The sequence below is a fragment of the Carettochelys insculpta genome, chromosome 20, assembly GCF_033958435.1.
Source record: "Carettochelys insculpta isolate YL-2023 chromosome 20, ASM3395843v1, whole genome shotgun sequence".
In the NCBI taxonomy this organism is placed as follows: domain Eukaryota; kingdom Metazoa; phylum Chordata; order Testudines; family Carettochelyidae; genus Carettochelys; species Carettochelys insculpta.
In genome coordinates this window covers 7,634,472-7,649,288 of record NC_134156.1, presented here as the reverse complement: position 1 = coordinate 7,649,288, position 14,817 = coordinate 7,634,472, and the positions used below count along the sequence as shown (strand labels likewise).

Genomic DNA, 14,817 nt, shown 5'->3' with positions numbered 1-14,817 from the left:
GGGAGTTCACGCGAACGATAAAGAATTACTGGAATTTAGCTGAAGCACATTTCTATCATGCCATCTCCCTCTTGATACTTAAAGTGCTTACATTTGCCAGGGGCTTTGAATCTGCTCTGAATTCTGCAAGGCCTAAGGATAAAACTGTCACCAGCTGGCTCACTGCACAAAATCCACCTGGGAAACTGCACCTTTTCATCCTCTGAGGCAGCCAGCAGTTTAAAGAAGGGATGCGAAGTGACTGAACAAAACTGCATCGTTGAGGGAGCTACTGGTTTGTGCATGGGATGTAATGATAGAAGTTGCAAATGGAGAACTGAGTCTACAAACCCAGGTTTGAAGTGCTTCTGAGCTGTTCTACCATCTGAGGGCTACTAGCCATCCTAGGCAAAATGACTTGGGTGGTTTCAGGTCAGTTCCCCATGGGTGAGAATTTGCGCTACCAATGACAGTTGTTTTTACAGCTCTGTTGAGGAGCACAGGACTGACTAGGGTAATGAGAATGAATTATCTTCTTGCCCCAAGAAGTGATTCGTCTAAGGGTCAGCATTTACACAAAGAAAGACTTTGGTCTTCAGTACACTCGAGTCACATAAACATTTGTCAAGATGCTTGGGAGATCTCACTGTGTGCACACATAACTGTAAATGGTAAGGTGAAGACACCCATGCAAGTCAATTGATAACAAAGCCAGAGATGGAACAGAGGGGCCAGCAAAATCAATACATCACGCTAATGGTGTATAGGAGAAGGCTTCGCAAAGGGGGTTGTTATTATTTATATTACACCAGCATGTGCTGGTAGTAAGTGGTACGTACAGTAATAGATTAGGGCTCCAACATGCCAGGCACATAGTAAGAAAGAGTCTAAATGGAGGAAAGGGACGAAGGAAGTATTGATCTGGCTTTACAGATGGGCAAGGGAGATACAGAGAGGTTGGGTGGCTTGCTCAAGGTCACACACAAAGTCTGTGTTTGAGCAGACGTCCTGAGTCTCAGCCCAGGGCTTTAACCAGCCATCCTTTCTCATGTTTAATAGTGTGTACGTTTTGCACCGTCTAGAGGCACCTGTCTGCTTCTGAATCAGAGGTTCAGGCAGTTCCATGCAGCAAGGCTCTTTCTGCACCTTTCTCCCAGAGGATTTTTTGTTATTATTCTTTTGACTTTTGATTCTTGATAAGACTTCAGCTGACCAGGCTCATTGGGAATTTATGAGTCAGAAACCAGGCAAGGTTTAACACTTCCCAACACAGACAGGAAGGCTACACCTTACCAAACCAGGTCTGGAGCAGCCCTTCTGCAGCTGGATTAACGCTTAACTAAGTCCCAAAACCCCACTCGGTTCCTTACAGACCGCCCCTGTACGTAGCTAGGGCGCGATTCCTTCTTCAACCACCCGCACTTTTTCCTCCTCTGGAGGAAAGATAGAAGTTGCAAGGAAACGGAGAACTGAGTCTACAAACCCGGGTTTGAAGTGCTCTGAGCTGTTCGGAGGGGTGGGAGACTGGAGAATGCAGTTCCGCCAGGAGAGGCGTGAGGATGTGCCCGTCCCCCCCTTGCGGATGACTTTGCTGGGTGTTTGCTTTCTTGTCGCTCAACAGAGGACAAAGGCAGCAGCAACTCTTCGCATCCTCCAGGCCAGCACAGGGCGCTTTGCTGCAGGGCCCGTCCTGTGCGTGCCCTGACCTGCCCGGCGAGCCGTGGAGACGCGGCCATCCTAACGACCCGCCGCCGTTCATCACCCCCCACCCCCATCTCTCCCGCTCCCGCAAAACTCCCACGGAGCGGGGCGGAAGAGCCTCGCCAGAACGGGGCTCGGAGGCCAAACCCCCGAAGCCCCCCGACGCGCGGCCCCCGCCCGGAGCTCCGACACGTGGGCGCAGCCCGGGGGCAGGAGCCGCCGCGGGGCTGAGACGCGCCGCTTCCCGCGGCCGCGCCCCGAGTGCAGGCGCGGCGGGAGCCCGCAGCCCGGGCTCTGGGGGCGGCGGTGGGTTTCCATAGACGCCGTCCCGGGCATTTCGGGGATCTGTCTCCGGGGAAACCAGCGCCCGGCTCGGATCCCGGCACCGGGCGGGGCGGGGCGGGGCAGGGACACAACTGCGGAGAAGTTTTCTCTCCCCCCGCCCCGTCCCCGTCCGCCCCTTTAAGAGCCGGCGGCGCTGCTCTCCGGGGACAGAGGCGGCTGGGGAGCCGGGCGAACAGCTCGGGCTGCGGCCAACTCAGCGCGACTCCGCGGCGCGGATGCGGGCAGGGGCTGGGGCGGCGCCGAGGGTGGCCGGAGGATGCGCGGGAGCAGCTGAGTCTGGGGAGGAGCCGGGTCGGCCGCGGGGATGAACAGCTCGCTGGCTCCGCTCAACGCGTCGGGCGGCGAGGCCGGCTGGCAGCCCGAGTCGGTGCTCGTCCCGCTGGTGTACTCGCTCATCTTCCTGCTGGGCACCGTGGGCAACTCGCTGGTGCTGGCCGTGCTGCTGCGCAACGGGCAGGTGAACAACACCACCAACCTCTTCATCCTCAACCTGGGCGTGGCCGACCTGTGCTTCATCGTCTGCTGCGTGCCCTTCCAGGCCACCATCTACACCCTGGAGGGCTGGGTCTTCGGGCCCTTCCTCTGCAAGGCCGTGCACTTCTGCATCTACCTGACCATGTACGCCAGCAGCTTCACCCTCGCCACCGTCTCCCTGGACAGGTAGGGAAGCGGAGAGGCCAGGGCAACAGGGGCGCTCGGCTGCCAGCTTTCTGCCCTCCCCAGCGACTAACTCCAGCAACTTGCCTTGGTTACTTTCCAATCTCACCAGCCAAATACCCCTCGCCTTCCCCTCCCACTGCCGCTCGCACCTGAGCGGGAGAGCGGGAGGTCCCCAGCTGGGCCCCAGAAGAGGGATGCAGTGAGGGGCAGCTGGCCAGCTCCCCCCCGCCGGGACAGAGGGCTGTCACTGTCGCTGCAAGCTGCAGCATCCCCGATGTGGAAGGCAATGCACAAGCTTTTGGCAGCAGTGGTGGAAAGCAGCAGGTCAGGGGAAATGGGAGTGTGCTCTGCCCAGAGAGGAGGAGGGTGATTAGGTGCAGAACTGGGGAGGCTAAATTTCCTGGCTCAGCTCAGTTTAGAGCCCCTGAGTTCATTGGGTGGGTGGCCCCCAAACCATTCTTTGGCTAGCAGAGATGAAACCGGCAGCATTTTGCATAGACTCGGCTCGTGGAGTTTAGTCACCTCCGAAATTGTGATGCAGGTACAGGGCCTGAGTCTTTTCTCATGCACCCAGAGGGACTCTGGTGTAGGCCATGGAGAGGTGGTCCTGCTTTTTCTCGACTCAGCTCCAATCTACACTTAATAGTTAGAGGGACCTGGCTAGGGCACTCGGGGCTCTGGAACGGGTCCTGCCCTGGGTTGACCTAACCCTTGCTGTGGACACAGAGAGAGCAACAGAGTGATCCGTTCACGGGCTGAGCAACCACGTCTCAGAGAGGCGGATTAGATACGTCGCTGGAAAAACACTTGCTTTTGCTGTAAGACGCATCTACCCCATGGCACTAGGGTGCCCATGCAGTGCTGCTGTAGCAGTTGTAGCATAGACATGACCTAAAATCCCTTTCCGGAGCTCGGAGAGAGATTCGTTACAGGACTGAACAGCAGCAGCGTAAAGGCAGCTTTCCAGCAGCCCACGGTGTCGCTGGAGATGTCTCCATTACAAATGCTACAGGGACACAACCCTGCCACTTCATTCTTCAGCCTCCCTACAGCAGGAGCAGGAGTTTCCCTATGGCTGTAGTTGAGCCATCAGCTGAAAGGCAGCACCTAGGCCAATGGAAGGATTCTTCCGTCCCTCTAGTGCTGTCTACAACAGGGCTTGGCTCAGTTTAACGTTGTCTCTCAGAAACGAGCATTTTTCGCACCCCTTAAAGACAGAGCAAGGTTGACTTACATTTGAGGCATCAACCAGGCCTATGTTGCGGGTTTGCACCGCTGTGACTATACAGGCTTTTTCCCCATTGCTGAAGAGTTGAGTTTGTACCTCAGGATAACTAAGGCACATTAGCCAGCCTGAGGTAAAATCCTAGTGAAAACAAGGTGCCTGCGGTTTTTCCTGGGAGAGACAACAGGTGAGGTCAGGCTTGGCGGTGGGGGGTGGGGGGTGACATATTTCCATTAAGATTTCACAGCAGCATAGTAAAAATGCTGTAACTCACCCGACCTGCCACACAAACACTTTTTTGCACAAACGTTGCCTCTAACTTGACCTGTCGCCCCCATGCAAGGGCCCACCGCCTGTTGTACCTTGGATTTTAACTCAGCCTGAGGACACAGCTTTTGTTTTTGCAACGAAGAGGTACCTGTGGCATCAAGTCACACTGGTGTGATTTCCTCTGGCAGAGGTAGGGACACAGATATGGGGATGGGTGAGTGGGTAAAGCATGTGGGTCAAACCACAGGACAATATTACCGTGAAATGGGTGTTTCTCCTCTGCAGAAGCTACAGTGGAGACGTCCCTATCCCCCAGAAGTGCAGGGCAGAGAAAAGAGCAGCTTGCTAATACAGGCCTGCAGGCGGGGGGGCAGTGGTGGCGGTCAGGAGTGCATTCACATACGCCCCCGGGGCCACCCCACCCTTTCCACACATCCTGACTCCTGGCCCCCTCCTCCACAGGCTTGGTTGGGGATTATCCCCAGCTGCTGGTGGAGAAGTGGGCCTCAGAGGGCCAGGAGGGTGCAGTAGAGCACTGAATGGGGAGTACTGGGGAGCCTGGGGGGAGATGATCCCTCGTGGCTGCCACTGCTGCAGAATATTGAAGCCCTGCCCTAGTTAATCCTCCCCATCCCGTCCATAGGATGGCAGGGCAGCCGCCACGGGCCCCATGGTGCCCGCCCCACCCATCCTATGGATGGGATGGCTCTGGCTACATTAGTAGCCTCTCCTTTATAGTGGCCGCTGGGCCATACGTGCCACCGCATCCAGACGGAAACCAGGGACCGCTCGATGCTGCAAGCGGCCAGGGCCAGGAAGCCTCAGGCTGCGGCCGTAGCTTCTGCTGCTGGCCTGGAGCTCAGGCACAGGGGTTGCCCGGCTCACTGGCTGCCCAGGTGAGAGACCTGCTTCAAGTCATGGGCCAAGCGTCTGCCTCTCTGCTGTCAACTGCTGCTTTTGCTGCTTGTGGTTCTGCTGCTTCCAGTTCTGGTTGTGTTTCTCCTTCTGATTCTTCATCTTCTGCTTGTCCTACTGCTGACTCTGGGGCACTCCAGGGCACGCGTGCGTGTGTGTCTGGATGAAGACTGGACTATTGTTATTCATTTATGACATGACAGCAAGATCCCAGGAGGTAATTCATACAAAGCCTTTATTACTGTATAATGGCTGGGGAGGCAGGTGCAGTGAAGAGCCAGGGGGTGGCAGGGTAGGGCCCACTGGGAGGGGTTGTCCACATTTACAGACCACCAACCCAGGGAAAGTCTTGCATACGGGCCTGTAATAAGGGAGCTGGTTAATTAAAGTGAAGAATGTAAATAGCGGCTTTGAAACTCTCCGCTTCCTGTGTCCCCTGGGGGCATTTATTCATATTGCCAGCTCTGCTTTCTAAGAGCAGGTCACAAGAGAATGCTGGTGTAAAGCTAACAGCAAAGACGCCCCTAGGTCAGAGTGTGAATCCCTTATGCCTTGGGACAGGGGTGAAACTTAAAATGTCCTACAGATACTGTCCTATTGCAGTCCAGACCCCCCACCCTCTCTTTAAATAGCTCCCACTGGCTTTTGCTGCAGCTCAGCCAGCTGTGACCTGCACTGCACGCCAGGGCGCACCTGCTAACATTCCTCTGTGACAACAAGGTCACAGTTGCATATATATAATATAATGCATAATATAAGGAGTAGCCCTAAACGAGCCCACATTTTTCAGGGTCTAGAATGGCTAAAGGATAGCAAAGTTGCCGGGAAACATGTGGAACCCCAGGAGGCTGGGAAAGGGATTTCAAAAGAAACTGGCAGCCAGATTCTGTGTATGCCACCGAGATGTGGAGAAGAGCTATTTAGTTCGCTGAAGCAGTGTAGATTTCTACTGCTGTAACTGAGACCAGAATCTGTCCCTGATTGTTTTAATGCAAGGCTTTGGGAGACAAGTTGGTTGGGTTATCCAAACCAAAAGGGAGAAACAAGCTATAACTGTTGTGATCCTGGCATAGAGAGGCTCAGAAATATAGATCATCCTGGAAGCAGCAGCTCCTAGCTCATTTGAGGAATTTCAGGAATCACATCTGCCTTGTAAATCCATTTGGTAAATGGCAAAGTATGTAAATTATAAACATTTCCATTCACTGACTCCTTTTATTTGCATTACTTGCAAGCACGTTTCTCTCAAACTTGTTATTAATTATTATTATTATTATAGTTATTCAAACACCAGGTGATTATAGTTATTCAAACACCAGGTGATGATTCCAGGCTGGCCCAGAGGCACCTGACAATAGAGTGAATGCTGATTTCAATTACAGCTGTCATGTCCAGCAGCGGGGTTTGAAATTGGAATTGTGGCTAATGAAGGCATCTTGCAGCTTTTGACATTTTCCGTGGTGATTGCCTGCTGCTGATCTCTAGCATTCAAGAGGCTGAGAAAGAAGTAATTAATTTGCAGAGAGAAAAGAAAAAAAGAAACACTGACTCTCGCTGCTTTTCGACTAGCACATTTTCTATTTAACTTTAAAAGGACTTGGGGTTTGGGGTGCTTTAAACCTGCAAGATCTTAGGACATTAAGGGCCAATTAGGCAGTGCTAAAAGCTCATTTAGCAAACCCTTGGCAGGCCACGAAAGAGCAGAAACGAGACAGAAAGCTGCCTTTTCTTTACCTGTCACAAAGCTGTATTTTATTTTTATAAATCTCTTTTGTTTTGCAAAACATAAGCGGCTTTAAGGCTATACAGCACGCACTTGTCACCAAAGGAGCCAGAGCAGGGTGTGCCAAATTCAGCTTGGCATCATTTGATTTTTATTTTTGCAGAATTTTGAGAGAAGACCATGCTTATTTTTAATTCTTTTTTTCTACAGGTATCAATATACATTTCACAGTTGTGGGCAATCAGGAGGAGACCAGGTTGCAGAAACAATTTGTACAGTGGAGGTGCCATTGAACCAAACTGTAAACCCTATATCTGATGGAAACTGCTTCAAACTAGGGGGATATGACAGCACCCCCCATTCCAGCACTGCTGGAGCCAGGCAATGATTTAATGACAGATTTAAAAAAAAAATACAGCTTTGCAGCCATCAGAACCCAAATTGTCAACATCCCATGTCAAATATGCAAAGTAAATACCCTTCGGTTACACCTTAATACATTCTCAAGCAGCACTTCTCTTACTTTGCCCTTCTGTATAATTTGATTACCACCAATGGAAGTATTTTTTCATCAGTTCATGTAGGTCCAGTGAGTTGAAATCAACAGTTGTTGACATTTACTGATAAAAGCTAATCCTTCCAAGCCTGTGTGTAATTAAACCTGGATTCTCCTCTCCCACCACTGTAAAATCAGGAGTAATTATTGACCAAGGTGGAATTACGCTTGTGTGAAATGTAACAGAGAGGAAGCTGTGCTAGTCTATACACTATCAAAACAAAAAGCAGCCAAGTAGCACTTTAAAGACTAGCAAAATGGTTTATTAGGTGAGCTTTCTGAAGAAGTGGGTCTGTCCCATGAAAGCTCACCTAATAAACCATTTTGCTAGTCTTTAAAGTGCTACTTGGCTGCTTTTCGTTTTGATTGTGTGAAATATGTGAGAGAGACCTGAGCCACAGGAGTCTGAAACAGCGCGGGGAGATTACTAAACTATCATTTAAATCTTCCCTCTGGGTGCGCCTTGTGCTCCTGTTGTTTCTGATTACAGTTTGCAGAACGAAAAACTGGGGGGGGACTGTGAATAAGACTGAAGGAAACTAATATCCTGTGCCTTTTGTTGGCTCTCTCATCTTTCATTGACATTTCTGATGCACCCGTTTTCACGGTATTTCAATGCCGGTCTTCAACCACAACAAACCAACTCAGTCCAGAACTAAGGATTCAGAATATGAGGCTGGCATAAAACCATCCTCAAAGTAGTAACAGAGAAGGAGCTGTGCTAGTCTATACACGATCAAAACAAAAAGCAGTCAAGGAGCAAAGACTAGCGAAATAATTTATTAGGTGAGCTTTCGTGGGACAGACCCACTTGAAGTGGGTCTGTCCCACAAAAGCTCACCTAATAAATTATTTGACTCGTCTTTAAAGTGCTCCTTGACTGCTTTTTGTTTTGATCCTCAAAGCAGTAATGGATCAAAATAGATATGGGTCAGAGTTTCACACATGCAGCCTTCCTTTCCAGTTTTCTGAGGCACCCTTGTCAAACCCTGCCAGTCAATAGATTTCAGTCTCAGCCGTGCATTTAAGTGAGAGTCAGCATTCACTGGTCCGCTAGCAATGTACTAAACCAAAACTCTCGCAAGAGAGACCTCAGAGAGGCAGACGTCGAGCTGGACAACTGGGAAGAGCGAGCAGGCGACCGCAGCAGATGGAGGCAGGGGTTACACAAGGGCCTTCAGAAGGGCGAGATGAGGTTCAGACAGATAGCAGAGGAGAAGCAAGCGCACAGAAAGCACAATAAGGACTTGCCAGACACCCACCACATCTGCAAGAGATGCAGCAAGGACTGTCACTCTCGTGTGGGTCTTCATAGTCACAGTAGACGCTGTAAATGAAGTCCTCAATTGGAACTTTAAAGGGCGCAATCCATAGTCTATGCAGACTGAAGGATGCCTACTACTACTACTACTAAACCAAGGATCCAGTGACTTCTCCTGTGGGACTGGAGGCTGTCCAGCACCTCACAAGGAGAGGCCCTCAGTGCGTTGCAGGAGGAGACCCAAAATAGGACGAGTGAATGGTATGAAATGGCAACGATTTTTTCACAAAATTTTGAAAGCCCCCAGATCAATGATTTTCGTGACATCCCTGGGGCTCTCTTCTCACCAGAGGAGCATCCATATTACATGGCAATGACTCTGCTTGGGGAATTATTTGGATGACACAGCAAGTCCAAGCTACATGTAAAATGGAAGTTGGCCTTGCTCTGTCCCTCAGGGATGTGAAAAATTCACACCCTTGAGAAACCTAGTTAAGCCGATCGAAGCCCTGGCAAATGCTGCGCTCGCTCAGGGGAAGAATTCTTCTGTTGACCCAGCTGCCGCTTAGTGGATTTACTACAAAATGATGGGAAAAAAAGCCTGCTGTTGCTATAGCAAGTGTCTGCATTACCGTGGCCTGGCTGCTCCTTTGCTGCTGTAGTGCTTGTCGAATAGATACACACTTTGAGCTCTTAGCACTGAAATGGCCACCACTGCCACAGCTGAATGGAATGCATTCTGCAAGAGGAGAGAGGCAGTGTTTCCTCTAATTTTTTCCATCCCTGTGCAGAATAAATTTTATGCGCACTGAGGGAGGTGTGGCTGCGTACCACCAATAGCAAGGCAGGCTGTTGGTGCTCTGCTAATCAGCTGGATGGCATTGGACCCTTCTGGGCAGCTGCTCAAGCACTCAGCTTACAGAGAACACCAGAGAGGGTGGTTTACACTTTTCTGGGTATGCTGGGTTCAGTCCGTTGATTTCAGCAGACAGCAGTCTGTACCTGGGAGGCTTGGAAAACAGATCTCTGAATACTTCAATCTCACGACTCCCCTTCTCCATGAAGGAAAGGTTAGATCCAGGAAAATGCAACTCAGTGTACAGTGAGCACCCGAAAGCTGCAGAATTACAGGATTTTCCATGTCGCTAGGGTCTGGGCTTAACCCTGTAATCAGAACACCACACTTAGTCTCGTAAACGGTTCCACTGACTCCACAAATAATGGCTCTGGGGTGAGAACGTTGATGGATCAGTTCCTCTAAATAGAAACCCTCGAGCATCTCTTTCTCATGTTTTAAACTGGAGACTCTCTGTTCACTGGGCAATAACCATTCAGGGGAATTCCCTGGTGGGTGTAGGAAGATGCTCAAGGCTTGTTGTGAATTTCATGCATGTTTTAAAATCCATGCTGCTTGGGATTAGGGTAAAGCTGTACAGAAATGAGTCAACAAGTAGGATCTCAGTCCTGCAATACGCTCATCACCCAGATCCCCTAGCCAGCAGCTGAGGGTCCTCAGCACCTCCCAGCAATGGTCCTCAGTGCTGTCTGAACATCAGTAGTTATTGGCTCATCCGCACCAGAACATGATACGTAATATTCTTAGCTGGTGTCTTTGTGCCCATAATTACAATTAATAACAATGAAAAACATTTTAAAATGGTCTATCAGCTACACGTAATGACCACTCAATATCTTCTCCCTGCCTCTCCCACCAACGAACCACACTGGGAACCTCCAGAGCTGAAAGCACAAACTGAAGGACTCTGCAGGAGAGTTAGGACTGGTTGTAAACAAAAAAAAAAGTCAAATCATCTGTGGATTGGGCCCAGGTGGAGGGTGTGTGTGTGTGTGTGTGTGTGTGTGTGTGTGTGTGTGTGTGTGTGTGTGTGTGTGTGTAAAACCTACAGAACAGCAAATTTTCTTGGCACTTAGCAAGCTGGGTTTGAAATGGAGTATCAGTATGGGGTGCAGCCAGGGTCACCGGTATGTTCCGAGCCGTAAGGAAGAATAGGAACCTAGCCTCTTTATTAGGTCCTGTTCCTATTAAAGTCACTGGCAAAACCGCTGGATGGCTTCAGTGGGAATGATGTTTACAGGGCCGAGAGTAAAACCTTAGCCCTGATTCTCAACTGCGTCATTCCAGTGGAAGCCCATTTAGCTCCTGTGAAGTCAATTACACCAGTCTAGACTTCAGTAAGGAAGTGGGGGAGTGAGGCCTTGTTTCCTTTGCCTGATGGAGAAGGATAAATTCTTCGAGAAGGTGATGGGTCACGTTCGCTCCCCGAGGACAGAGCTGTTGGTAACCAGCAATTTTGCATCCTTAGTGCCAGGTGCAGAAATCGAGGAGCTGGCTGTAGCAAAGTAGTGATTCTCCAGCTTTTACAGCGGTGCACCATCAACCATTGTATCAGAGCTGATTTCCCTCTGGAGACTCTCTGATGGACGAGATATATTTTACATCTCTTAAGGAGCCGCATTGTCAAAAGCCAAGAGCAACATGTACCTGCAAACAGCAGCATTTGCGGTTGCATAAAACAGGTCATTACATTCACAAGCACGAATGTGCCGCTTTGCAGCTGCATTGCCAGGAGAGCTCCCGTCACTGAAAGAACAGCCCTTTGAGATTGATTTTGTTGTGTCATTGTCATATGCAGAGGTGGGCAAAACCGGAAGTTCAAATTTAAGTCCCTTTGGATATTGTGGATGATGGCATTTCAGAAACGGACACAGAAACAGGTTCCAGATGGATCCAACCTTGAGAAGGCGTATGCTCTAGTTCTGTTCTTGATGTAACCCAGATCTCATGGGAATAAGCTTAGGTGTTTAATGTGCAAATGTTTGCCGAGCTTAACAATTTTAATTACAAACATTTTGTTACTAAATGACGTAACGTCATCAGTGCCTAGTGAGAGATCCTCTAAAACCGGTCGTTATATATTAAGGACTATATAAAGACCGGTTTTAGAGGATCTCTCACTAGGCACTGATGACGTTACTTCGTTCAGTTAAGAAATGTTTGTAATTAAAATTGTTAAGCTCAGCGAATATTTGAATATTAAATGGAACTTCCTGAGCTACCTGTTTTTACTTTTATTTTAAGCTTAGGTGTCTGCCCAAAGGTGCCTGAACTGTGGAAAGAGTGAGGAGCTTGTGGGTTTCTGACATTTTGGAAAGGCAGCTTTTGAGAGGTAGGTGCCATTTAATCCAAAATCAGATTCCGAACCCTAATTCAAGATTTAAACTCAAAATCACACCCTCAAAGTGATTTGGATCTGAGCTAAGCCTCTAGGGCCCATATACTGTATTATTGTTCTATAAAATGTGGTGGTGAAAATCAGTGACAAAGAGAGTTAACATCTGCTGTCCGCCAGTCTGGCTCTGCAAGTTTTCTACGTGGCAATTTGACAAGTAGCAGACCAGGCTGAGAAGATCCAGCATCCTCGCTAGTCACGCACTGTCTGTTTGAAGCCAGTTACTGTGCGCTAAAAGTTGGACTACATCAAAGGACCCTGTAGAACTCCTAGTGCGTGGGAGCAAGGGCCACCCAGAGCAAGGTCACCCGGATGATCATCATTGTAGCCATCCTCTCCTGTCTCTCCTGGTTGCCCCCTCACCTGAGCCTCCTGTGTGTCTGGTTCAGCAATTTTCTGGCCGGCTAATATCCTGTAGATTCACACCCTGGCTTCACACCTTTTCACTGAAGTTCTTTGTAGAGAAGTTCTTGGAAACGTGTCAATGAGTTGAATGAGAAATTGCATTAGAAGTGCAAAGTTTTTTTTTTCCCCCACTTTAGCCCTTTCTCCTTGTGTTCTCCCCACAGAGCTGAGCCACCTCACAAAGTTCTCTTTTTTTAACTAGAACTGTAGTTTTGTTCTCTTCTCTCTCTTGCAGGTATTTGGCCATTCGTTACCCATTGCATTCTAGAGAACTCAGAACTCCCAGGAATGCTCTCACAGCCATATGCCTCATCTGGGGTCTTTCCGTTATTTTCTCTGGCCCGTACCTCAGTTACTACCAGGAGTTCCAGATGGCCAACCTGACCGTTTGCCATCCCATCTGGAAGATCCCCCAGCGCAAGATCATGGACATCTGCACCTTTGTCTTCAGCTATGTCATCCCAGTGCTGATCCTGAGCCTCACCTACATGAGGACTATCCGTTACCTGTGGACATCTGTGGACCCCATTGAAGACATGTCCGAATCCAAGAAGGCCAAGCGCAAGGTAACCAGGATGATCATCATTGTAGCCATTCTCTTCTGCCTCTGTTGGTTGCCCCATCACCTGATCATCCTGTGTGTCTGGTTTGGCCATTTTCCGCTCAACCATGCCACCTACGTGCTCAGGATTCTCTCGCATCTGATCTCGTACGCCAACTCCTGCGTCAACCCCATCGTCTATGCCCTGGTCTCTAAGCACTTCCGCAAGGGCTTCAAGAAGATCTTCAACTGCCTCTTGCAAAAGAAGGTGGCCAATAAGGTACATGTGGCCCAGGTGACCCACACGGTCAGCACCCTGGAGGCGGATCTGACGGAAGTGACTCACATCAGCGAACCCCCACCTGCCAGGATCTTCACCAGCTGCCAGAACCCAGGTCAGTCATGGGGAGAGACAGAGAAGCTAAGGTGCCAGCAGAAAGTAGCCGATTCCTTCATCGCCTTCAATGTCACCTAGTGGAACTTCTTTCCTGTTGGCTTTAAAAAAAGTCACGTGGACCTGGAGGGTAGGACTGAGCTTTGGCTTTAACGGATTGCTCGCGGGATCTCACCTTTTACCAGGATGCTGCTTTCTTGCCCCTCACCCATTTGCCTAATTAAGACCTCCCTGTGGATTGTGGTTCCCTGGCCCTGCTTTCAGCATGATCACAGAACTCCAGTAACCAAACTCTGCCTTCCCCAAAGCAGTTCCTAGGTAGGCGAGTGCTGCCAACCCCTCTTTGATGTAATGGTCAGTCAGTGTATGTGTGTGTGTGTATGGGGGGCGTTAGTGGAGGGGCTTAGATGGGAAGTGGTTTATTTAGTTCCCTTTGAGGAAGAACACTGCCTCTTGGAAAGACTTACAGAGCCTCTTGGCTGCAGTTGAACAGCCAGTGGAAGCCATGAGTCACTTCCCTTCACAGTCGTGACCCTTGAAGGTTCTCGTCCACTTCAGCTTGCTCTGCACGTCCTATGCACACGGCTGAGCAGAGAAACTCGTTGCCGCACTGGTCAAAGCCGTTCTACGACAAGGACCAAAAAAGGGGAGGGGCTTGCAGATGGACCCCTTTGCTGTCGCGCACGAGTGCCCAAGGGACAGGTGTCAGAGGGTTGGTAGGTGAAAGGCAGGGGAAGGAGGCTCAGTCCTAGGGCGTGCTTCTCGCTACCCTCTCCTGGGAGAGGAGCAGTGGGGAGTGATGGTGGGCAGAACCCAACTGGCCTGGTACCGGGACAGTGGATTCATGCTGAAGCAAACTTGATGAGAAACAACTTAGTCTGGACGAAAAGAAATGGCCTTGCCCACTATTATTTGGTGTCCTTGGCTATTGTGAGGACTCCCATGTGTTTAAGGAAGTTGTTCTCCCCCCAGAGGTTCTCCTGTGACATCACCTTCTTGCATTTATGCCAGGAGTCTGTTGCCAGGGAAATGACAGTGATGTCACAAATGCAGCATTGTGAGCCAGGTTCTTCTGGACCAGGCTCCTGGTATCACCACTGGTACCAGTGCAAAGTGCCTATAAATGGCAGCCAGCCTGATTGGTGTAAATAGCAACATGAGGCATGAGTGGAGACGCTGTCACAAGGGGAGCGACAAGGAGGAGAACACATGAGGGAGGAGAAGGTCTCCTCCTTCAACCAGAAAGGGGCCAGTACAGAGGGAAGCTGGGCGGGGCACAGAAGGAGAGATTTCAGTTGCGTTGCACTAACATAACAACCAAGAGTTTGACCAGCTCCCTTTGAGATGGTGTTGGGTCTGCAGACTCTTCACACCCAACCAAACGGCTGCGCTCACATGTGGAACCCTGAAGGCCAGATGTGCGGGAGCAGCTTCATTGAAAGCAGAGTGGTTCCTTGGGTGAAAAGAAGAGCAGAATCTGGCTCACGATGCTCCCGCTTGCTGAACGTTCAAATGTCTGTCACTTGTTCTGTGCACCGTCGCTGAGGGCTCCACACGCAGGCACACGTTACGCCACACGCTCGAGTTGCAC

General features: G+C 50.0%; 1 protein-coding gene across 1 annotated transcript; it reads left to right on the top strand.

Moving 5' to 3' along the window:
• Window positions 1-2,328: 2,328 nt before the first annotated feature.
• GALR2 (galanin receptor 2) lies at window positions 2,329-14,520 on the top strand. Its single transcript, XM_075014622.1, has 2 exons — window positions 2,329-2,685; window positions 12,527-14,520. The coding sequence occupies exons 1-2, from the start codon at window positions 2,330-2,332 to the stop codon at window positions 13,305-13,307; spliced, it is 1,137 nt and encodes a 378-aa protein (XP_074870723.1). The 5' UTR covers window position 2,329; the 3' UTR covers window positions 13,308-14,520.
• Window positions 14,521-14,817: the final 297 nt, after the last annotated feature.

Excerpts from the sequence above, each read along its gene's own strand:
- GALR2 (XM_075014622.1), top strand. The coding sequence starts at position 2,330 with ATGAACAGCTCGCTGGCTCCGCTCAACGCGTCGGGCGGCGAGGCCGGC. Across the intron at positions 2,686-12,526 it reads GCCACCGTCTCCCTGGACAG|GTATTTGGCCATTCGTTACC; the intron begins GTAGGGAAGCGG and ends TCTCTCTTGCAG.